Raw genomic sequence first — 24,458 nt, forward strand, 5'->3', positions numbered from 1 at the left:
TGTTCCATGTTCCATTGTTCCATGAGCATAAGTAAATTTGGTAACTTCAACAAACCTAGGTAAATGCTTTTTAACCCTCCCAACATTGCCATGTGCATGTGTACTCCTCTTACATCAGAGTTTTTACCCATGACCACTCCACCTCAGGACAAAATAATATGCTTCTATAGTTTATCTTACTAATTTCGGAAAGTTTATCCCAAAACCCAGGTAAACTTTTAAATCCACAAGCAGTTTGATATCCCCAAAAAGGATAAATCTTTGCCCTAATTAAAAGAAAAAATATAATGCTGACAAATTCACAAATCTAATCATAACATTCAAGAAAGTTTCACCGCCACAAGTTGTTTGTGTGCGCGCGCACATATATATGTATATATGTATATATATAGATATATGGTCTTCATCATTTCTCTCTTTTCCAATGCAAAATATAGAAATATTACTTTCTATCTAGTACGGCAGAAAAACACAAGAAGCATTGCTGATCGAGCTATACGGGTTGGATGAAGGGCTCCTAGATCTACTACTGCTTCTGCTTCTGTGACTGCCTTTGTTGTTTTAGCTACTGCCAGCCAATTTCCAGTCTGTAAAGAAAGATACCAGAAGCTCAATCATATATTGGGGGCAAGGTAAGAAAGATATTAATAATGGAAGCACAAAATAAATTTATAATTTAGATCTCAATCATATCTTGGAGCGTCTGTAGTTTTTCTAGCCTAATCCTCCGTTGCGCTTTCTATGGTGTCTTTAAGAACAATACATAGAGTGTGGGATTGGTATAGCAAGATGTGGAAGAGGGCATGTGAGTATTTGGTATGGAGGGATGGGAGGCCAAACCATTTGTTTTCTCACAATCATTTTATCTTTCTTGTTTTTCTCTCTCAATCTTTTAATTTGCCCACTAAAAACTGCTCCCTCACCCATATTGTGCTATCTTCTCTTCTCTCTCTCACCAATTATTTTCTTGAAACAAAAGCCATAAAAATGAGCTTCTTCAATTTGCTAAGAATTGAAACTCATTTATTTCCCAATTGCCTTGTTTAGTACACAAATTCACCTGATCAGGTACTTCTTCTGTATATGCAAAATCTTTGAATGTTCTCTCTCTCTCTCTCTCTCTCTCTCTCTCTCTCTCTCTCTCCAACCATTCCAGCTACTGAGCTACCAGTCTTGTGTGGCTTAATAAAAAATTTCTACGACACTCTATTGGTTAATGGGTTTTTAGGAAGATGCATGATGACAGAAAATTGAACTACTTAAACAAACTTTTTGGGTCCACTGATTCTTGCAGTTCTGAAAGTTCAAATTCAACTATGCATCCAGCTTGGTAAATTTGAGTTCAATATGCATGACCAGTTGATCACTTCCTACTTCTATGTGATCCTTAAATATTACTCTAATTGCAAGATTTTGAATGATATTTTTGTTTTTTGAGTTTATGTAGAAGCCAAATGATATGCCAAACTTAGAGTTAGAACATCTCCAACAAACTAGTTAAACTCACTTTTAATTAAGTCATTTTCAGCCAATGAACTCAAAGACACTTCTCCAAGAAACTAGCTAGCTATCCACGAATCAAATTTAATCATGTGAATAGTATAGCTAGCTTTGCTGGAGATGCTCTCACAACATGTTTATTAGAACTCTAATAATTCCTACTTCATCAATTCATTCACCTTAGGTTATAACAATCATATGTATGATTCTCCTCTCCAACTATGCTTTTGTTCAATTTGTTGCCTAAGTTATTGCTTTCTATATCATTAATGCTGCATATTTTTCAACTAATGACCTTGGACATGCATGTCTACTGTGAATTATATATCACAATCGATCATGAGAAAGAAATGGGAGCAAGCATGTTGCTGTAGTGTCCTTTTTAATTAAATAGCACACCCACCTAGTTCCCACCCTGACCTCTTGTTCAAAGTACTATATAAGTCGGTACAGCACAAAGAATTGCAGTTGAAACATGAGGTGCTCATCACTCCATCAGTCCTCAGGAACTTTTCAAAGTTTCAATGAGGACTAAAACCCTATACCTAACACATATGTTTAGTTGGATATATGCGTGATTTATGTCAAGATTTATCAACTGAATTAGTGGCTTTTTATTAATTCGATCGAGATTGTCTGAATTAACTACTTGCGCATGAAACCTAAGACAATCCTTTTTATTTACTTTCAAAATTTGTGTCATGATTTCACATCAATCCAAAAGTTTACACTTCACCGTCCATGTCCCTCTAGTCTGAAATTTGGCCAAACCCCAACTCTCACAGCCCCACAAGAGCTATGATCAGTGTAGGCATTGGGTGCAAGGAAAACAACACGCTTAACATTGCATTAGTCCACATCTTATTTCTATCACTTATGTCACGACATGGCTCATTCTCTTTCACTCCTATTTTTTGTAATATCTTCAATAATATCTTCCAAAGTTTTGTGCACTATGTCCTACTTGCAATGTGGTGTCCTTGTTTCGAACCATTTATCTTTTTCTTCTTCCCATTTTATGCATTATTTTTGCTATAATATTCTATGTCTATTAATTTAGTCTAACGACAATCAGTTTTCACTTTTTTAAAAAGATTTACCTGTTCAAATTTAGAAGGCAGTTCTGGAATAAAGGGGAGCTGCACCATAAATAATTATCATGAATCAGGCATAATAAAACAAAATAAAATAAAGTCAAAATTTATCCTTAGCAGGTATATAATTAATGACTTTTTTTAAACAGAGCCTTTATCTAAAGGATTTTTTTTTTTTTTTTTTTGTAAATGGGAACTAGTTGTGGGGCCCATTTATACATCAAACTTCAATGATTTGAACTGCTTATTTTTTTAGTCTTCATTCATAGATAATTTTTGCAAAAATCAATTCAATCCGAAACCATTTACTCGTTGAATTTCATGATACAATTTGAATGTTTCTTAGAAAATAGTGTTCGTCAATTCTATGAACTCAATTAGATACCTCAAACATTTTTTTATTTTTGATTAATATTTTGCAAGGATTATTCATAAAGTACAAATTGAAAAATAAACGATTCAAATCATAAAAATCCAATGTGGAGTGAGTCATACATACACACATAGTGCTTCCGGTGGACCTTGAAATTAGCATGATTCTAACAAAATTGCTACACAATTTTTGAGTTCTCCAACACTTTTTACATAAATATTTCTCAAAATAATATGTAATAGTTAACAAATAGACGGTTAAAATTATGAAACCACGTATCGTTGCAGCGTAATGTGGTCCTCAATTTTGTTATATTCTTCTGCAAATATCAACAAGAACATTTTCATGGTGACGCATGATTTTTTTATTTTTATTTTTTAGATTGTATAATATAATAAGGCTTCATATTTTAATTTTTAATTATCTGGTCATAAAATATCCATGCAGAGATGGAAGACGAACAGTTCTCAGACACAATGCCACCCGCCTCCCTCATCCCGCCATTCCCCAGAGACTCCCGCGGCTCTCTCGAAGTCTTCAACCCCTCCACCTTCTCCTCCGCCGCCAAACCAACAAAAACTACAACCGGTTCACCAGCCTTCCGCTCCGAGCAGACGTGGCAGAGCTGGATAGACCCACTTGTCACCATCCCGGAACCCGACCCATTACCCAACCTCGCCTCCAAGTCCACCCGCGCCGCCGACATCACAACCTCATGGATGGCCCTCAAGGACGTCGCCCACCACTCCCCAACCCCATCTCCGCTGTCCAATATTCAGCAGACAATCTCCTCCTCCTCTGTCGACGCAAACGACAAGCCGTCCGACGACGCCGCGCAGAGGGCTGCCGAGTGGGGTCTGGTGCTGAAGACGGACGAGGAGACCGGGAAGCCGCAGGGAGTCGGCGTCCGGACCTCGGGCGGACCCGAAAACTCGACTTCCAAACTGAGTCTTGGCGGAGGAACTGAGACCTCGAGAAGGAACTCGAACAACTCGGCTCGGAGCTCCGGCGAGTTGTCGTCGGACGACGTGTTCGGTGGAGGGAAAGAGAGAGGGATTCCAAGAGTTTCAAACGACTTGAAGGACGCGCTGTCGACGTTTCAGCAGACGTTCGTCGTTTCGGACGCCACCAAACCCGATTACCCGATTCTTTACGCCAGCGCCGGGTTCTTTAAAATGACCGGGTACACCTCCAAGGAGGTCATCGGCAGGAACTGGTAATTATTTAACTTTTTTACTCTTTACCGTTTTATTAATTTTATTAACACACCCCTCGTTCAGTTACCCCTCTCATCATATCACCATATAATCGTTGTAATTGGAACAACTTATTTTATTTTACATAGCCATCTAAAGATCGATTTTTAGAATTCAGTCAATTTAGTGACCATTAAGTCAATTACATAATTATATTGCATGTATCAAATAAGTAGACCGTTATGATAATAAGTAGCATTCTCATAAGAAACCGACAATTATTTCTTTATATATCTATACAAATTTTAATAGAACACTCTTCCTTAACTAAAAATTAAGAAAAAACTATTAAACTCATAATTGAATACTACTTGTTAATAGAACACTTTTTGTCAACTAAAAATCAGGAAAATACTATTATACCCTTTCATGCGTACTTGAAACAAAAAAATTCATGCGCATTAAAGTATTTTCACACAAAACAAATTTTGCTATATTTTTTATTCTATCACCCCACATATTATCAAAACATATCTCTAATTTTAAAAAATAAATAATAAAAATAAAAACCTTAAATCCCAAGTTCTCTCTTCCCCTTTCTCTTGAGAAATTTTTCAGTGTACTGAGAACACGGTCTGGTACACCAAGTGTTTAGGTACAAGTGGTTAGAAGTTTTTTTTTTTTTTTTTTTTGAAATATCCAACAAACTGTATTAAGACACTTGGTGTATCGGACCTTGTTCTTGCAACACTGAAAAGTTTTTCCTATCTCTTTCACATTTTTCTCCAACTTCCCTCTTTTCCATATAAATATTTTTTCTTTTTAAATCTTTTATATTTACACATACATAGTGTGTGGACTTCATCTAGTATAACTAAATGGTCTATAAATTGAATAAATTTTTCTATAGATAATATTTAGATAATGATAGAGAAAATGAATGGTCCTACTTATACATTTGGAGAAAGAGTTGAAGGGTGGTATCCTTAATTTTATTTTCAACTTTTTGCTATATTTATGGTAACGGAAATAACGGTATGAAGTGTGAGGAGGGTAGTTTTGATAATTTCGGGGTTTTGTTGGGGTTCTTTTGCAGCCGATTTTTGCAGGGGGCGGGTACGGACCCGCAAGATGTTGCACAGATAAGGGAGGCTTTGCAAGGGAACAAGAGTTACTGTGGGAGGTTGCTGAATTATAAGAAAGATGGGACCCCTTTTTGGAATTTACTCACTATTGCTCCCATCAAGGACGAGAGTGGGAAAGTTCTCAAATTCATTGGGTATTTTTCTTTCTTTCTTTCTTCATGGTGAATACTTTTTCGTATTGGAAGTGTGAGTTGTCATACTATCAATCTCATAATATTTATGGGTCAGTTTCACAGACGCACAGAGTTTATATTACATTACATTAATAATCTATAAGAAGTAGAATTTAGATTTCATAGAATAACGACATAACATATCATGTCGCCTGATGTCATGAATGATATAACATTTTAGATCGTTTGATGTGACAAATTTCTTGTTCATCTAACTCCATAGTTTTGTAATCATATGTATACGTTGGGTATAGGAGATTTTTCAGTGTGTTTGAAGCACGGGTACATACGTCATATGTTATTATATAAGTGGAGGGAATAGTTGAAAAAAAAAAAAAAAAAAAACATTTCTTTGGATAATGACATAAGATGTACCATCCGGTGTTCTAGGCATAATGAAAAGGACAAGGATTGTCTACCCTCCCACTTCCGATGCCTTTTCGTGCCCTTCTGTTTGTGTGGTCACGGTTAATTCACGTCAACATTTTATATTACTATTTATTTTTGTCTTATTATCTCTATAAAAAAAATAATATAAAATATTAACGTGACTTAACCGTGATCACACAAAACAGAATGACACGAAAGGATATCGAAAGTTGAAGAGCAGAAAATTCTTGTCCTAATGAAAAATCTCTCGGGTAGTAGAAATATGATCGAGTCCATTATTGACTGTCTAGCAGAGTGGGTATAGACACACATGTAAAGTTCCAATAATTGTTCTACTTTTTCTCCAGCTGGGGCTGCCTGGCTCCTCTCTAGTCTCTATAATCTTGCCAGATTCAATTAGCCTATATAGGACTTGATTGTGATGGAATGTCGTGTGTGTGTGGACCTTCCTGTCATAGACCACATCTGCACCGTGTATTGTATTCAAGTGTCTTTCCTCACGTTACACATCACGTGAGAAAAAAAAACAGACACAATACAGGGTACAGTATCCAGTAAGCTATTTCCCATGCATGCATGCATGCACTAGCCGACATCGATCGGACACTTGATGGGTTGGGAAGGAGATGGATGGACATGGCCTAGAGAGACAAGAATGTTGGGGATACGGACATTTTAGCAACCATAGATATGCATTGCATGGGAATGCATGCGATGCTAATTATCCATGCATGCTTTTGTTTACTACTTTCGTGACGTGGCAGAATGCAAGTGGAAGTGAGCAAGCATACAGAGGGGTCCAAGGATAAGATGCTGCGTCCGAATGGATTGCCCGAATCCTTGATTCGATATGATGGTATATATTCTAATTCTTTCTCTAATTCAATTGTTTTTTTTTTTCCAGATTTTTTTTTTGGTGACATGATTGAACCAGTACCAGCCATGAACTACAACGATTTCATAGCTCAACAAGTGACTAACAAAATATCATAAGTTCGAGTAAAAAGAGTTTGCTCAAGAAACCAAAACGAAAATCGAAGGTGTTTGTTTTGACATAAGCAATTTGAAGACTAACGAAAAATCGACATAGTGAGAGTGTGATGCAGAAAAGTTGCTTCCCAGAGTTTTGAAATCACTGATACTACTTAGAAAATACCTTTTCTTTCCAATTAAAATGTAGTACTAGCTAGCTAGAGATAGATTGCGAAATCTGCATATGAAAAGCATCTGTCATTGTTTTCGAGTTCTTATGGAAGATGAACACCCAGTGACTTATCTAAAATTTATATGCTTTCTCTAAAACCAAAAGTTTGCTAGCATTGTTATGCAACCAGTCAAATTTGTATTGAACTGTCATCAAACTCTAGCTTGTTTTTCCGAGTATGAAGTACTACCGGCGTTTTTGAGATAGCGACTTAATGACTAAAACTGAAACATGCAAATGATTGTCACATTGTCTTAGGTTTTGAGCTAACTGATAATTGGATTTGTTGCAGCTCGTCAGAAAGAGATGGCTTCAAACTCAGTATCTGAACTGGTACAGGCAGTGAAAAGACCAAGATCACTTAGCGAATCAGCAAATCGTCCCTTCTTTAGAAAGTCAGAAGGTGGCAGGGCAGAGGAGAGAACAGATCAACCTCCAGGGAGGAGAAACTCTGAGAGTGTTGGTCCACCTAGGCGAAACTCACGCGGGGATCATCCTAAAATCTCAATGCAGCGTATCAACGAGTTGCCTGAAAAGAAACCGAAAAAAACTAGCCGGCTTTCTTTCATGGGGTATAATTTCATCTATTCATATGAATATAACCACTGAAAAATGTTAAGGCATGCATAGGCTTAACGCTTTCCTCTACTATTTTACTTCACGACTTTAGGAGGATTAGGAAAAGCCAAACTATTGAGGAAAGCTTTGACACCGGAGTCCCTGCGGATAGCTATGAGAGTGACGAGGAGAGACCGGACAGTCTTGATGACAAAGTAAGACAGAAGCAAATGAGGAAGGGTATTGATCTTGCTACAACACTCGAACGTATTGAGAAAAACTTTGTCATTACTGATCCAAGGCTGCCTGATAATCCCATCGTAAGTTAATTTCACTCAAACTTTGTCATTAAATTTTCACAATCGAGATTTAAATAACGCAAGATTTAAGCATGTGATATTTGAGAGCGTTTGCATTTCAGATATTTGCGTCCGACAGTTTCTTAGAGCTTACAGAGTACAGCCGCGAAGAAATATTGGGAAGAAATTGCAGGTGTACTTCAATACAAATAAACTGATTTTGTTGTCTGGCGAGTTGCTTTAAGAAGCTCAATGATCCTCATTCGGGATCTGATCATCCCAAAATGTTCAGCACTTAGAAGAGGGTTCTTATTTGTTTTGTTGTTTGGATGTCTTTAGGTTCCTGCAAGGACCTGAAACGGATCCGGAAACTGTGAAGAAAATAAGAGATGCAATCAACAACCAGACTGAAGTTACCGTGCAGCTCATCAATTATTCGAAAAGCGGTATGTTTCCTTTTTCCATTTTACTCAAGGCACATCAATTAACTACACTTAACAAATAAACTAAAATCCATTTGCACTCGATCCAGGTAAAAAGTTCTGGAATGTATTTCATCTGCAGCCTATGCGTGATCAAAAGGTACGATCTACACAGATATTGAACGAAAACAATGCGATAGAAAAGACTCTGGAACTGAATGACATATGATATTTTACTTGTTTCGGTAAACAGGGGGAGGTGCAGTATTTTATTGGGGTACAACTAGATGGCAGTGAGCATATTGAGCCTCTTAAGAACGCTATTCCTGAAGACACCGTAAAAGAGAGCGAAATACTGGTCTCAACTTTCTTCACATTTTTCGTTTTTTATTTTCTGTTCCTGTATTCTGCTCTTGAATTTCTGTTCAGAATTAAGCTTATTTATACGGTATATGATTTCTACTTTTAGATCAGAGAAACTGCTGAAAATGTCGATGAGGCAGCGAGAGAACTTCCTGATGCCAATTTGGTAATGTCTTGATTTAAATCCTCGTCATCTTAAATTTTTTTGTATGTTTACGAATTTGACAGCATCCTTTTCTACTGCAGAAACCAGAAGATCTATGGATGAACCATTCGAAGGTTGTTCACCCAAAGCCTCATAGAAAATATACCCCCTCTTGGGTAGCTATCCAAAAGGTACTGATCATCATTCAGTTGTGCATGGTTCATGGATTTCGCGTAGTGGGAAAAGAAAACCTCTCTCGATTTTCAGAATTCAGGATTTATTTTAAGAACCTTGAGTTGCAAGCAACTAAAATTGAGCGAAGTAATGCTTCTTTTCAGAGACGTGGTTTATGTGAATGTACTTTAGCCCTTTTATTATCCACTAAAATTTAGAGTAGAAGCTCTAACTTTGGCAATTTCTTTTTTGTTTTTCGGGTTAGCATTCATTTTTGTGGTATAGGAAATCACTTACATTTTGTGGATTTATGTATGCACTATGCATGGAAGTTTTGATTAATAATGCAGATTTATCTCATACATAAAGATATATTTGGTCTATTAAGTGTTAGGGCTTTCTTCTTTTGATTTTCTTGAATATCTTCACCCTTTATATTACGGTAGATTGCTGAAGGAACCCTTGATTCTGCAGATTATAGACAGTGGAGAGCCGATCGGATTGAAACATTTTAGGCCTATAAAACCCTTGGGATCTGGTGATACTGGCAAGTTAGTATTTTCTATCTTCGCATTTTTACCTTCAGTTTTCACTATTAATACAATGAACTTGAGGAATGTTAATTACTTGGTGGCTCTGATCGATTCCATTGAATAAAACTATAGAACTTTAGTATACATTCGTTTTTACTTGTCGATATTTAGGAGAAGTCTTTTAGTTGCAAACTCATACGAATCATTCAACATTATATGTTCTTATGTCAGTGTGCATTTGGTTGAACTGTGTGGAACTGGTCACTACTTCGCCATGAAGGCTATGGATAAGGGTGTCATGCTCAATCGCAACAAGGTACTGAAATCCATGATTTTATGCGTGTTGATTACCTTGCCTTACGCTTTATTTGGAGTCAAGTTTTTAGGTACTGAAATCCATGATTTTATGCAGGTGCACAGAGCTTGCGCAGAGAGAGAGATCCTTGACATATTGGATCACCCTTTTCTTCCTGCATTGTATGCTTCATTTCAGGTTAGCAAGAATGGATGATTTCTCTCTGCAGAACTCATCTTTTTGTTTCTTTCACACTCTTGCTTTTGCCTCATTCATTTTGTCACAAGGCAACATCTGACTTAAGATTAAAACTATCATTTATATGTGTTAGACATTGCTTACTTACATATGGATTTCTTTTCAAACTTCAACATCTATAAATTTTGCAGACCAAAACACATGTCTGCCTCATTACTGATTACTACCCGGGTGGAGAACTCTTCGTGCTTTTGGACAGACAACCGACGAAGGTTCTTAAGGAGGATTCTGCGAGGTAAATCACAAGAAATGATAATGATGCAATAGGTTACAGACAATTGAAAGTTTGTTAAGTTTGAGCAGAAATAATTGGTTTAACTACTATTGCAGTTGAATATTTCAGTATTTCTAGTCAAATACTATTCAAATTTTGATTGCGATCAAAGGTTTTACCGAATTGTAAACAAACGACTGAGTGCTGTTTTGTGTGGACAACTGTAGATTTTATGTTGCAGAGGTAGTTGTTGCACTGGAGTATCTTCACTGTCAGGGTAAGTTGTGTGCATCAGTCACATGACTTTCTCAGTGTTGCAATGATGTTTGTCCTTCCCAGTATCTTCAAGTTATTGCATTGAGCCTTCTGTTGTTTTCACAGGGATAATATACAGGGATTTGAAGCCAGAAAATGTTTTACTTCAGAGCAATGGGCATGTGTCGCTGACAGATTTCGATCTATCGTGTTTAACATCTTGCAAACCACAGGTATCCAACCACATCTTACAAACCATATCTTACTTTGGAACTAAAAGAAAGAGTCCTTTTCGTTCTGAAGTAATAATTTTGTTTCCTTTCAGCTTCTACTTCCAAGCATCAACGAAAAGAAAAAACATCGCAAACCTCAACAGAATATGATCTTCATGGCTGAACCAATGAGAGCATCAAATTCCTTCGTTGGAACTGAAGAGTACATAGCTCCGGTGTGACACTTCAGGACACGCTCTTTTTTAGTCTTTTCTTCCAAGATATGTCAAACTTCAGGACTCTTCATATTTACTGCTTTGTGTTCCCACTACCTTTGCAGGAAATCATAACTGGAGCAGGTCATACTAGTGCAGTGGACTGGTGGGCCCTTGGTACGCAATTTATTCAATTTCGTATTTCAATTATTTTTTTCGGCTTTTAGTATGTCATCTGTGCATGAGAATGATAAGAAACTGTCTTCATCGCCTCATGACGGGAGTGTCTTACCTCTTCAAGAAATTAAATCATTCGTCTACCATCTGCCACCTCTACTGATCAACTGCATCTTTTTTTCAGGTATTCTTCTGTATGAAATGCTCTATGGATATACACCGTTCAGGGGGAAAACAAGGCAAAAGACATTCGCCAATATTCTTCACAAGGATCTTAAATTTCCAGGAAGTATATCGGTAAGATTTACTGTTTGCGTGTATAGATACACATACCTATATGAAATGTGTATATTCTTGCACCAATAATTCTGTAGGTTCACATGCGTCTCACAATGCGTTTATGATCGCTTGTTTGATGTGCTTTGGCGGAGACATTAGGATCTATAGAGAGAGCATTATGCAGACGAGCATAGACATTTTTCTTCATTAACAAACTGCAACTCTGAGTTACAAATATAATATGCATGAAGTTAGAAATTACAAAGTGAAAATGTTCATCTCTGGTTTGGATGCTAATGGAGTTGTGTCCTGATGCAGGCAAGTCTCCAAGCAAAGCAGTTAATGTATCGGTTGTTGCACCGTGATCCCAAAAACAGATTGGGCTCACAGGAAGGAGCAGATGAAATTAAGCGCCATTCGTTCTTCAAGGGCATCAACTGGGCTCTCGTTCGCTGCATGGTAACACCGAAGGGCTTACGAATTGCAATGCCCGAAGCATTAAAATTTAGAAAGTTCAAGGAGTTCTTACTGAAAAGTTTTTAAATTTGCAGAACCCTCCTCAACTCGATGCTCCTCTCTTTGGAAAAAATGAAGCCGAGAAGGGAGCAGATGCTGTAGATCCTGAGATGCAAGATTTACAAACAAATATATTCTAAGAGGTATATATAATATATCTTCTCCACCCGGTTCCGAAGAATTCTGAATGTTGCTAGCATTATTAGTAGATTAACACTTTGCTTTCTTGGTCAGGAATTTTCTGGTGCACGTTTTGAGTACTTGAACTTTATCTCATTCGGGAAATTGCGAAGAAAAGCTCATCGTTTCGTTCAAACATTCCGGTGTCGTTGATTTGCTTGTGTGTTATTGTTAGCAAATTTCAAAACGGGCTGGTCCTGGAGGATGTTGCAGTTTGTTGATAGAACTTTAAGGTTTTTAATAATTGTTCGTATGATGTCTGCAAAGTGTGATGTTTCTGTTATCTATGTTGGTTTGTACTCCAAAAATTTGAAATTTAATTAATTCATTTAACCTGTTTTTCTGTCTGTCTTTATTTCTCCATTGTCCTTATTACTCCGGCCTGAATGATTTTTTAAGGGTGATCTTCTAAAGAAGATAAAAAAACTAAACAGTTTTGGTTATGAAATTCATATGATGCACATATACATTATTCGAAAGAAGTGAATATGTTCATTCTCCGATAAAAAACGTAAGTATTATCCTGTGTAAACCTAGACGTCTTGCAAATTGAGCTCTAATAGTACCACATCGGAAAAATGTGAGAACCTAAATAACTTATAAGCTGTCAGAAAATAAGCGAATAATGTATATTAAACTGACTAATCATGCCGACCATTTACAAACTCAGACATGACTCATGAAGAGGGTGAGAATCAAGCTGAGTTTGTCTAGCATAGACCGGCTCAGAACATGAATAGAGATCCACAACCATTATATCCTTAATTACTAGACCACGTATGTCGATTAATGTTATGAGCCGGTTCATTCAGCAATTTTCAAATCAAGTTTTAGCTGAAATATCACATCATGTCCTTGTCCTTTCACTTTGGCAGGTCTTTTGTCATGTGGTGAGTCCACAAAATTATTGGAGGCGTACATAATTTCTCTATGTACTCCTATCATATGAACGATTCTTCCAATGGATCATGAGTGTCAAGAACTTTACAAAATGCCAAGTTGTGATGTGAGAGTGTACAGCCCTGCCGGCATTCACTTGTGGAAGCGACAACTCATCCTCCGCAAAATTTAAACGCACATGGTTTGTTTAAAACTCAAAATTTAAGCAAACTTTTTGACCAATTCACTCGAAATGACAACAGAGTGGCTTTGTGTACTTCATGCCAAGCCCTTATTTTTTAACCAAACTGAAACCACCGTGAGTGTTAAAAACAAGAAAGCCATAACAAATTATTAAAAAACCTCCATACGAACTTTCTTTTTTCTTTCTATAATCAGAATCATTCAGTTTTTTAATCTTATATGAAGTTTATTTCTATGGTATAATACTTGTGTTTTACGTAGTTGAATAATACTTGCATTTTTTTCACTGGGTGAATGCACATATTCTACCTTTTGCGATAAGTGTATTTTCATCATATAAACTCTATAGTCAATATTGTTCAGTTTTTTTAATCTCATTTGAAGATCATCCTAGGGAAAAATTATTTGAATTAGAAATCTTTTAGTCAACCAAATGTATCAAATAAATAGACGGTTCATTATGAATATATTACTTGGTATTCACACTGTCGATTTGTTTCATACATTTTGATGACTAAACAAACTCCATTTGATTTTTTTTTTTTTTTTTTTTTTTTTTTTTGCAGGGATCATCTTCCAATAAAGATTATAAATTGAACAAATCCGATTATGAAATTCATAAGATAAATATACAATATTCGAAAGATGAGTTATGTATAACAGTAACGTTATGAAATATACAATATTCGAAAGATGAGTTATGAAATTTTGATGAGTTATGAATCAAAATTAAATAATAGTCATCAAAATTTCGTATATATGAGTCATAATAGTCATCAAAATTTCGTATATATGAGTCATAATAGTCATCAAAATTTCATAAAATTTCATAACAATATTCGAAAGATGAGTTATGAAATTTTCATAACTCATCAAAATTTTGATGACTATTATGACCATTATTTAATTTTGATGAGTTACTGTTATACGAAATATACAATATTCGAAAGATGAGTTATGAAATTTTGATGACTATTATTTAATTTTGATTCATAAGATAAATTTTATGAAATTCATATTCTAAATTTTGATGACTATTATTTAATTTATAAATTTTATCTCTAAATTTTCGTATGTTACATCTCAACTCATTTTTCACGCATTTATTTGGGCCGATAATTTCAGGCTCACAGTCGCTCTATTATTGACTTTGCACAAATATTACACGGGCAATGGAGCAGCTTTGCTGGTGTGATTGTCTTAAATATCATTTGGTCCACCCACGTGGCACTTGAGTTGATTCTGTTATGAATTATCTTTATCCTTGTACTAACATAGAGCACACAATTTGTGTGTGTAAACAACCGATCTACCTTTTTCTACATTCTCCTCAAGCACAATGGTTTCAGTTCATTCAAACAATTCAAAAAATATTATGATTTCACTTACTTGTATGAAAAAATGATGGTGAGACAATTTCTCTTCATAAGTGCATATTTTATGTACAACATTACTATTTTACCCTTCTTATGTAAATATTGTGCATAAAAAATGAGGGCAAAATAGAAAAAAAAAAAGGATATGATTGTCATTTTGTCAAAATGTACAAAATTACTATTTTGCCCTCATTATCTCAACTTTGTGTATTCAAAAGTGGGGGATAAAATTGAAAAAAAGGGGCAAAAGGGTTGGCAAGGTATGTTCCCTTAATAATATACAAGATAATATAGATAGATAGATAGATAAACATCCACTCAACCACACTATCTCAAGAATAATCACTTACCCTTGCGTTTGAACAACAGATCGTAACATAATCTCATAAATCATTTTGTGCAACAACAAAAGCAAACTTGAGAAAAGTTGATCGCATTGTACCCAAATACCAGTTTATCATCTCGAACGGCCTCATTGTTGTGGGTGAAACACACTATTTATCCGACTATCTTGCTTCTCAAGTGATATGATTCATACGTCGCATGAAAGTTATTTGGAGAATGAGAAAGGGAGAATCATTACGTTGAAGTTCGAGACATGCTATGCCCCATTGCTCAACCACTTCATATGACTGTGTCACTACTGCACAGAATGCAGAGTTCAGATCCCACTTCTAGGTCCTCCTCTGCAACTAAAAAACCTTTCTTTGTATCCAAAAAAAAAAAAAAAAAAAACCTATTCCATTTTACTAATTATGATTAGATTATTAAATCTGGATTAGGGTTCTCTGCACTCTGCAGCAAACAGGTAGAATCTCCAACCATTATCATCCAAACATCCAAAATATTAAACTAATTAAACAAAAGTTAGATCCATTTGATAAACTAATTAAAAGCTGATTAATATTATAATTATTATAATTTATACATGATAATACACAGATGGTCCACATGAACTCCTTTCCTCCATACCTATAAAGCATAATTTTACAGCAAACCAAACAAAATTGTACGACCTGGAGTGAGTGAGTGATAGTGGGTGGGCAGCTCAGCTGTTCATATAAATATTACCTTCTTCCTTCCATAAACAAACCCTTTTACTCAGGTTCGTTATAATCATTCACACCATTACCCCTCTCTCTCTCTCTCTCTCTCTCTCTCTCTCTCTCTCTCTCTCTATTTCTTGGATTCCTACTTTCTTCATTTTCCAGGAAAATATTTACTGTCTACTTCCCGAGAAAACATTCTTTATTACTTCCCCCTCGCTCTCTCTACTTTCCTAGAAAAGTTCACTTCTTTCTTTGATTGATTGATTACTCATTTTCTCTCACTCCAATCCTCCAAGAACCCATCTTTCTTTCAATCCTTGCATCCCCACGAAAATCCCACTTCTGGGTTTTCTTTCCCATTCACTTAATTCCCCCACCGAGCTCTCAGAGCTCCAATGGCGGCCGAGAACGCGCTCAAATCGAGGGAGGTCTCCGCCATGATCAAACAGGGCTTCATCTCCGATCAAACCCTCTCCTTCTCGCCGTCAAGATCCCTCTCCAAGCTCTATTCCCCCACCTCCTCGCCCTCCAAGCCCCTCTCCTCCCCTCCTTCTCCCCAACCTCCGCCGCCGCAACTCGCCGGGTCAAATCACTCTCTGACTCGACCGACCCCGTCCCAAACCCTCTACGAGATGATGTCCGACGACCAGAACCGGGACTCCAAGCTCCTCCCGGACCGGAAAATCCATGAGAAAGTCCACAGGCTTCTCCAAAACGCGCCGTTTCGGAACCCCAATTGGGGAGGGCTGGTGTCCGGCGACGTCAGGCTGACGGTGGTGGCCAAGGACGGGTTCAGGGTGTCGATGGACGTGCACAAGAGCGTGCTGGCGGCGAAAAGCCGGTTCTTTGCCGAAAAGCTCCGAAAGGAGCGGGGGGTTTCGCACTGCGTGGAGATTTCGGACTGCGATGACGTGGAGGTGTATGTGGAGGCTGTGGTGCTCATGTACTCTGATGATCTGAAGAGGAGGTTGATGGGTGAGGAGGTCTCTAGGGTTTTGGGTTTGCTAAAGGTATGTACTTTTGGCTTTTTCTTTTAGCATTTTCTCTGTTTTGTTTCTCTCTGTCTTATGCTCTGTTTGGTTGGTGAGAAAATTTTGGATTAGGATTATGAGTTTTGGAAATCTGTGCACTTTTGGGATAGTCAATACACGTAATTGATGTACTGTTAAAGTTACTAAAATAGCACAAATAAAAACTTATCGAAATTAGGAATCCTAATTCTTGTATTGTACACGCTTTGATGTATCGTTAATTTTTTTTTTTTTAATTCCAGAAATCCCATTTTACATTTGCAATTTCTTGTGCAAAGCTGCATTTTTGTTTTCCTAGTTGTTTATCTTTTAAAATCAACAGCCCGAATCTGTATTTTCTAAAATCTATATGAAAATTTGAAAAAAGAATCGAATATTCGATAACTAGGAGTCACGGTCATTTGTTTATCGTTTGTCGAGTTTGTGACGATGAATATTTGTGAAATTTTTGTTTGTTGCAGGTAGCTGCTGCTATAATGTATGATGAGGGGATTGCCTCATGCTTGGAGTATTTGGAAGCTGTTCCGTGGTCCGAGGAAGAAGAGGAGAAAGTTGTATCGCAACTCAGTGAGCTCCAGCTTCATGAAGACTTAGCCAGTGAAGTTCTGCTCAGAGTTTCGTCTGAATTGTCCACTTCTGCAAGAGCTGATGGCATTTTCATGAGACTGTTGACCGGCGTTCTTCAAGCAAAAGATGATAGAGCTCGGAGGGAAATGAAGACGCTCATTTCTCGGTTGCTCAGAGAGGATGAAGGCGGTGACAGCAATAGGATTGATGTCTCTAAAGAAACCCTTTATCATCTTTGCCACAGATGTCTGAGTTCTCTTGTCCTGTGCTTATCTGAAGCTACATCTGCGGATGATGGCAGGCGGGACCGTGGGGTTTTGATGGCAGAGATAGCGAGAGAGGCTGATAACATGCAGTGGATTGTTGGTATTCTGGTGGACAAGAAAATGGGCGAGGAGTTTGTCAAGTTATGGGCGGATCAGAAGGAGCTTGTGGACCTGCATTCGAAGATTGCAACCATGTACAGGCACGAAATCAGCAGGATCACTGCTCAGCTATGCGTTGCAATTGGGAGCAGGAATTTGCTTGTGCCGAAAGAAACAAGATTCTTGTTGCTATCGACATGGCTGGAAGCTCTGTATGAAGATTTCGGATGGATGAGGAGGGCTTCTTCGAGATCTATTGATAAGAAACTGGTTGAAGAGGGAATAAGCCAGACAATTCTCACACTGCCATTGCAGCAGCAGCAGACAATTTTGCTTAAGTGGTTCGATCGGTTTCTAAACAAGGGAGACGATTGCCCCAACATTCAGAAGGCATTCGAGGTTTGGTGGAGAAGAGCTTTTATCAAACACGTATCGGAGCAGGAAAATACTCAGTTGCAAATAACTGTTTGTGACTATCCAAGCTGAATAAAATCTACATACAATGTACACGTACATAAAAGCAATACTTTTGTATTCCGTACCAGTTTTTATCGCATAGTTTTTGTAGGCGCTCACGAGCGAAAACTACACAACTCTAGGCACTGTGACCTACAAATCTCTGAAATGGAAACATTTTTTTACGGTTTCTCAACATTATTTCTCTGAGCAGCTAGAATTTACAGAGGGATGTCAATTTTGAAGATCAATGCTATGAAAATGTTACATACAAATTATACAGGTACCCATCTCTGGTAGGCAAAGTTCATGCTCCAGATTATTAAAAAATGAATTTAAATTATTTTTTTAATTAACTTTTTTTTTTTAATAAATAAATTATGTAGACTATCCTAAATTAATTTTATGAACATTTTTACCTAAAAATATTTAAATTTCGATAAATATTGAAAAACCACTAAACCGATACTATGAAACTCATTAGACACTATGAAAGAATATGAAATGCATAAAAGAATATGAAATGCATGAGAGAAATGTTTTTGTAAGATGGTAGAGAGAAAAATTGGAAGAATTGTACGAAAAAAGTGAATTTTGGGTGGATGTTTGAACAAATACACAGGTATTTGTAGAGTTTTTTTAATGAAGTTTGAATTAAATAAAATTTTAAAATTATTTTAATTGGGGTCTTTAAATCTTTTATTTATAATTAGATTTGATCATATTAGATCTCAACCATTGGATTCAATAAATTTATAAATATAAAACTAAAAAAAATTAAAGTTGAATTTGGACTGTTGGATTAGTCAACGGTCCAAAGATCCAAACCATTGGATTAAATCAAAGAGTTGTTAGGCTCTCAATTCTTGCCGACAAGCCCTTTTATTTTGTAGACATGCCCATGTGCATGGGATCCAGCATGTTTGGTTTGAAAAAGATGGGGGCATGAGATTCAAATAGGCGCATTAAATCTCATGTGGGTGGCCTCTACTGGGCGCGTTCAGTCGCACCAGTGGGGTTAAAACCTAAAAGTTGGTTGATATTTGGGCCTATTTTGAGTTTTAACCGAAAATCAAATTTTAGGGCAAGAGTTGGAGTGAAATAAGGTGAGGTTAGAAGTCAAAATTTAAGACTTGCTCCAAGGGTTAATTCTTACTCGATCTCATCCTTGGGAATTAATTCTTCCACAACAAATGGAAATCAGGGCCCACTCATTCACCCAAGGATCCACTTGGAACGAATGAAACAAATGTGCAGCAGAGTCGGAGCTTCTGACCTCCAATGGGATGATAAAATCCCCACATAAACTACCTAATGGTGGTGGATCATTTTACAAGGACAAAAGTAGTGTGTCTGAAAATTTTGTTGGTAAGGAATTCTGGCCATTTCAAGATGGGGATAATGGTGCGAGATCTAAGAATTTTCCATTGCCTGCTAATGATAATACAGTTGAGGCAGAATGGATTGAACAATATGAGCCAGGTGTTTATGCAACTCTTGTGGCTTTGCGGGATATAACTAAAGATCTCAAACGAGCGCGTTTCAGGGTCTCTTGGTTTTGTTGGTTTCTTAATACAGTAAATCTGTCAGCTGGCAGCCCAATGATCTGTTGATCACATTGGCCGTAACATGCCACATCTCTTGATCATCTTCTAGCTGGTAGCCCAAGTCTATTGCCTATTGATCTCCCTCTCCCACACACATTTTTGGCAAGTTACTTATCTTTTTTGTAGTTTTGAATTAATTCTCGTGTATACTTGTTGCCTTTATGTTTCGATTAGATTGATTCTGTTTGTAGCTTCTGATGGAGTATTAAACCCATTTGCCTACGCATTTTCAAATATAGTATTAAATTTTGATTTGTATATAATGTGTTAATTTTGGAATAATATGTATAATATTGTTTGCGAGATCGTGTAATGTGTGATTGCGCCTTCAGTTAATTCATGAAGAATTGTTCTTCCCTTAGGCTAGGAAAATCTAAAAATAATAATAATAATAATAATAATGAAAAAGTCAAGTCCACCGACTGAGGCTAGGAAAATCTAGAAAAATAATGGTCAAAGATGGGTTGAACTGATTATGCAAAAAAAGTCAAGGACGGGTTGAATTGATTCTACAAAAATGGTCGATGACGGGTTGAACTGATTATGCCAAAAAAAGAAGAAAAAAGTTGAGGGCGGGTTGAACTGATTCTACAAAAATGATTGATGACAAATTGAACTGATTTTACAAAAAAGGTCGACGACGGGTGGAACTGATTTTGCAAAAATGGTCGACGAAGAGTTAAACTAATTCTACAAAAATGATGAAGGACTGATTGAATAGATTCTGCAAAAATAGTCGATGACTTATTGAACTAATTCTACAAAAATGATGAAGGACTGATTGAATTGATTCTGCAAAAATAGTCGATGACAGATTGAACTGATACTGCAAAAATTGTAGAAGATAAATTGAATTGATTTTGCAAAAATGATCAAAGACGGGTTAAACTGATTTTGCAAAAATGGTCGAAGACGGGTTAAACTGAGCTACAAAAATGATCAATGACTAATTGAACTGATTCTGCAAAAATAGTAAAAGACGAGTTGAAATGATTCTGCAAAAATGGTCAAGAATTGATTGAACTAATTCTGCAAAATAGTTAAGGACGAGTTGAACTAATTCTGCAGATTCTGCAAAAATGATCGAGAACTGATTGAATTGATTTTGCAAAATAGTCAAGGATGGTTGAACTGATTCTGCAAAAATAGTCGAGGATGAATTGAGTTTATGACACATAACTCCCGATTTAACAGTAAAAACAAAAATAGTATGCGGAATTCTTGTAAATAACTCGAAGTGATTTTTTTTTTTAGTGAAACGATAACGTTAGTAAGTTAAATGTTAACTTAGCCATAGACGGGGTTACAACCCACGCTGTCATGTAAGGGCACAACACATTTCTACCACTGTGATAAATGGCCACTTGCTAACTTGAATGGCCCCTTGCAAACTTGAAGTGATTAATATAAGCATTTCAAAATTTTCACGGCAAATCAATAAATAAACGTGTTTTATTTAAACCATGCATCCCTAAATTGGTAAACCCTAGATCAAACCTCGCCCCTTTTCTCCCTAAAACCCTAGAAATCCTAACCATGAAAACGGTCTCAGGATCGTTGTCTCGTCGAAGCTAATCTCTCTCTCCAAAGCAACCTTCACTCTATCCTCCTTCGTCACCAGCGACACCGACGCGTTGCAAGAGTTCAACGTTTACCTCCGATGCACCTTGACATCGTTCAAGGAGCTGAAGCAGTTGCACAAGGAGCTCAAATTGCTGAGGTTGGAACGGAAGTGATAGCGGCGGCACAGGTCAAAGACCGAAAACAACGACGCAGAGACCGTTGGAGAGAATCCAGCACAGAGTGCCGGTAAGAGCGAAGTGAGTCATGGGCTCGAGTTCAAACCGAAAGCGCAGCGACAAGTAGTGGATGCTGAAAGGAAGAAGAAGGAGAGGAAGAAGGGTGAGGTTCGTAATTTTGGGGAAGATGGAGATGGAATTGTAGAGAGGGGAGGGGACGGTGGTGAAAAGAAAGAGGCATTTGATTCAGTAGAGGTGCCTAGGAAGAAGAAGAAGAAGAGGGACAATGATGGTAATTCTAATGAAAATGGAGGGCGAATTGACAAAGGAGGTGTTGGGGTTAAAATTGCAGGGAGGGCAAATATGGGTGTTGAAATGAAAGAGCCGGCTGATTCAGTTGATATACAAAATAAGAAGAAGAAAAAGAAGGACAATGTTAGCAATTCCAGAGAAAACAGGGTTCAAATTAAGAAAGGACATGGCAGGGCTAAAACGAGGGAGCGAATAGGCAAAGAAGGAAGAGAGTAAGAAGAGGAAGAGTGGGGTATTAGAAGATGATCGAAGACGGGTTGAATTGATTCTTAAAAAATGATCGAGGACGGGTTAAACTGATTTTGCAAAAAAGGTCGACGATGGGTTGAATTGATTTTGCAAAAATGGTCGACGACGAGTTAAACTGATTCTACAAAAATGATGAAGGATTGATGGAACAAATTTTGCAAAAATGGTCAAGGACGAGTTGAACTGATTCTGCAAAAATAGTCGAAGACGGGTTGAATTGATTCTGCAAAAATAGTCGAGGACGAATTGAACTAATACTGCAAAAATTGTAGAAGACGGATTGAATTGATTTTGCAAAAATGTTCGAAAACAGGTTAAACTGATTCAGTAAAAATGATCGAAGACGGGTTGAACTGAGCTACAAAAATGATCAAGGAATGATTGAATTGATTTTGCAAAAATAGTCAAAGACCAGTTGAATTGATTCTGCAAAAATGGTCGAGAATTGATTGAACTGATTTTGCAAAATAGTTAAGGACTGGTTGAACTGATTCTGTAGAAATAGTCGAGGACGGGTTGAACTGATTCTGCAAAAATAATCGAGAATTGATTGAACTGATTCTGCAAAATAGTCAATGACGAGTTGAACTGATTCTGCAAAAATAATCGAGAATTGATTGAACTAATTCTGCAAAATAGTCAATGACGGGTTGAACTGATTATGCATAAATAGTCGAGAATAAGTTGAGCTTATGACACATTAATTTTGTATGAGTTGTGAAGGCTGGGTTATATTAATAGCCCTAAGGCCTTAGGGGTATTGCTGGTATTTTAAAACATTGTTTACATGTTTTTGAGCTGGGCTTTAGTTGTTTTTATGTTTTTATTTCTCATTGAAATGTTTAAAGATTAGTGGAGTTCCTTGAATATTGTAAATTTTTTTTATCTCTTTATATAAAGCTCCCTATCCATTTTATGTCAAGTAATAGGTGGAGTAACTTTTGATATAACAATAAAAGCAAAAATAGTATGCGGAATTCTTGTAAAAAACTAGAAGTGATTTTTTTTTTATTTTTTATTTTTTTATAGTGAAACAAAGCGTTTGAACCCATTCTGTCATGTAAGAACACAATATTTTTCCACCATTGTCGTAAATGGTACTTGCTAACTTGAAGTGATTAATATAAGCATTTCAAAATTTTCAAGGCAAATCAATAAATAAACGTGTTTTATTTAAACCATGGGTCCCTAAGTTGAAAACCCTAGATAAAACCTCGCCGCCTTTCTCCCTAAAACCCTAGAAATCCTAACCATGAAAACGGTCTCAGGGATCGTCGTCTCGTCGAAGCCAATCTCTCTCTCCAAAGCGACCTCCACTCTGTCCTCCTTCGTCACCAGCGACACCGGCGCGTCGCAAGAGTTCAGCGTCTATCTCCGACGCACCTTGACATCGTTCAAGGAGCTGAAGCAGCTGCACAAGGAGCTCAAATCGCCGAGGTCGGAACGGAAGCGATCGCGGCGGCACAGGTCGGAGAAAGAAAACGACGACGCAGAGACCGTCGGAGAGAATCCAGCTCAGAGTGCCGGTGTGAGTGAAGTTAGTCATGGGCTCGAGTTCAAGCCGAAAACGCAGCGACAGGTAGTGGATGCCGAGGGGAAGAAGAAGGAGAGGAAGAAGGGTGAAGTTCGTAATTTTGGGGAAGATGGAGGTGGAATTGCAGAGAGGGGAGGGGACGGTGGTGAAAAGAAAGAAGCACCTGATTCAGTAGAGGTGCCTAGGAATAAGAAGAAGAAGAAGAGGGACAATGATGGTAATTCTAATGAAAATGGAGGGGGAATTGACAAGGGAGATGCTGGGGCTAAAATTGCAGAGAGGGCAAATGGGGGTGTTGAAAGGAGAGAGCCGGCTGATTCAGTTGATACACAAAATAAGAAGAAGAAAAGGAGGGACAATGTTAGCAATTCCGGTGAAAATAGGGTTCAAATTAAGAAAGGACACGGCGGGGCTAAAACGGGGAGCGGAGAGGCAAAGAAGGAGGAGAGTAAGAAGCGGAAGAGTGGGGTATTAGAAGATGGAGGTTCTGATGCTTCGGAAGAACAAGGGGATAAGAAAAAGAAGAAGAGGAGGAAAAGTTGAGAAGACAATGACACAATTGTTCATTGCTGTCGGTTTTGAGTTTTCTGGGATTCGGTGGAGATTTCAATTCCATGAGGGTCTGCTCCTCTGCACGTTCAGGGTAATTTTGTATGTAGTGCTAATTACCAATGCCAGGTGATATTATTGATTGCAATGAAAACTTTGATAATGCCATATCGATTTTGATTCTTAATACTAGTGTTATTTCAGTTTGTGTTTTCTGCATTCGGTTTTGTATGTCAAGTGTTATGATTATTTCAAAGAACACTGATTCTATCACTTGCAATTTTGTAGATGGCTAATGAAATACTGGCCTACGAAAGGAAAAAAAAAAAGGCCTAGAAAGCGCCGTTGGATGATGTTTTAATCAATTGGGA

The 24,458-nt window shown here is 37.3% G+C and overlaps 3 protein-coding genes and 1 pseudogene across 4 annotated transcripts; all 4 read left to right on the plus strand.

Annotated features, from left to right (window-relative positions):
* Positions 1-310: 310 nt before the first annotated feature.
* LOC137741559 (phototropin-1) lies at positions 311-12,509 on the plus strand. Its single transcript, XM_068481255.1, has 24 exons — positions 311-632; positions 3,415-4,183; positions 5,260-5,442; positions 6,636-6,727; positions 7,368-7,647; positions 7,746-7,953; positions 8,055-8,125; positions 8,272-8,378; positions 8,465-8,514; positions 8,608-8,712; positions 8,824-8,883; positions 8,964-9,053; positions 9,511-9,587; positions 9,801-9,885; positions 9,982-10,062; positions 10,254-10,357; positions 10,564-10,613; positions 10,718-10,824; positions 10,917-11,039; positions 11,144-11,195; positions 11,380-11,492; positions 11,793-11,933; positions 12,026-12,133; positions 12,225-12,509. Exons 2-23 carry the CDS (start codon positions 3,417-3,419, stop codon positions 12,128-12,130), a joined length of 3,051 nt encoding a protein of 1,016 aa, XP_068337356.1. The 5' UTR covers positions 311-632; positions 3,415-3,416; the 3' UTR covers positions 12,131-12,133; positions 12,225-12,509.
* Positions 12,510-15,562: 3,053 nt separating this feature from the next.
* LOC137741748 (BTB/POZ domain-containing protein At5g60050-like) lies at positions 15,563-18,379 on the plus strand. Of its 2 annotated transcripts, none has more exons than XM_068481471.1 (2): positions 15,563-16,692; positions 17,175-18,379. In XM_068481471.1, exons 1-2 carry the CDS (start codon positions 16,074-16,076, stop codon positions 18,125-18,127), a joined length of 1,572 nt encoding a protein of 523 aa, XP_068337572.1. In that variant the 5' UTR covers positions 15,563-16,073; the 3' UTR covers positions 18,128-18,379. The 2 variants fall into 2 exon arrangements, with proteins under 2 accessions (XP_068337572.1, XP_068337571.1); XM_068481470.1 differs by having other exon boundaries at positions 15,563-16,688; positions 17,171-18,379.
* Positions 18,380-19,383: 1,004 nt separating this feature from the next.
* LOC137743092 (uncharacterized) lies at positions 19,384-22,035 on the plus strand (annotated as a pseudogene).
* Positions 22,036-23,176: 1,141 nt separating this feature from the next.
* On the plus strand, positions 23,177-24,360 carry LOC137742376 (uncharacterized). Its single transcript, XM_068482230.1, has one exon. The coding sequence runs from the start codon at positions 23,257-23,259 to the stop codon at positions 24,079-24,081; it is 825 nt and encodes a 274-aa protein (XP_068338331.1). The 5' UTR covers positions 23,177-23,256; the 3' UTR covers positions 24,082-24,360.
* Positions 24,361-24,458: the final 98 nt, after the last annotated feature.

The sequence above is a fragment of the Pyrus communis genome, chromosome 8 (genome assembly GCF_963583255.1).
Source record: "Pyrus communis chromosome 8, drPyrComm1.1, whole genome shotgun sequence".
NCBI classification, from domain to species: Eukaryota; Viridiplantae; Streptophyta; class Magnoliopsida; order Rosales; family Rosaceae; genus Pyrus; species Pyrus communis.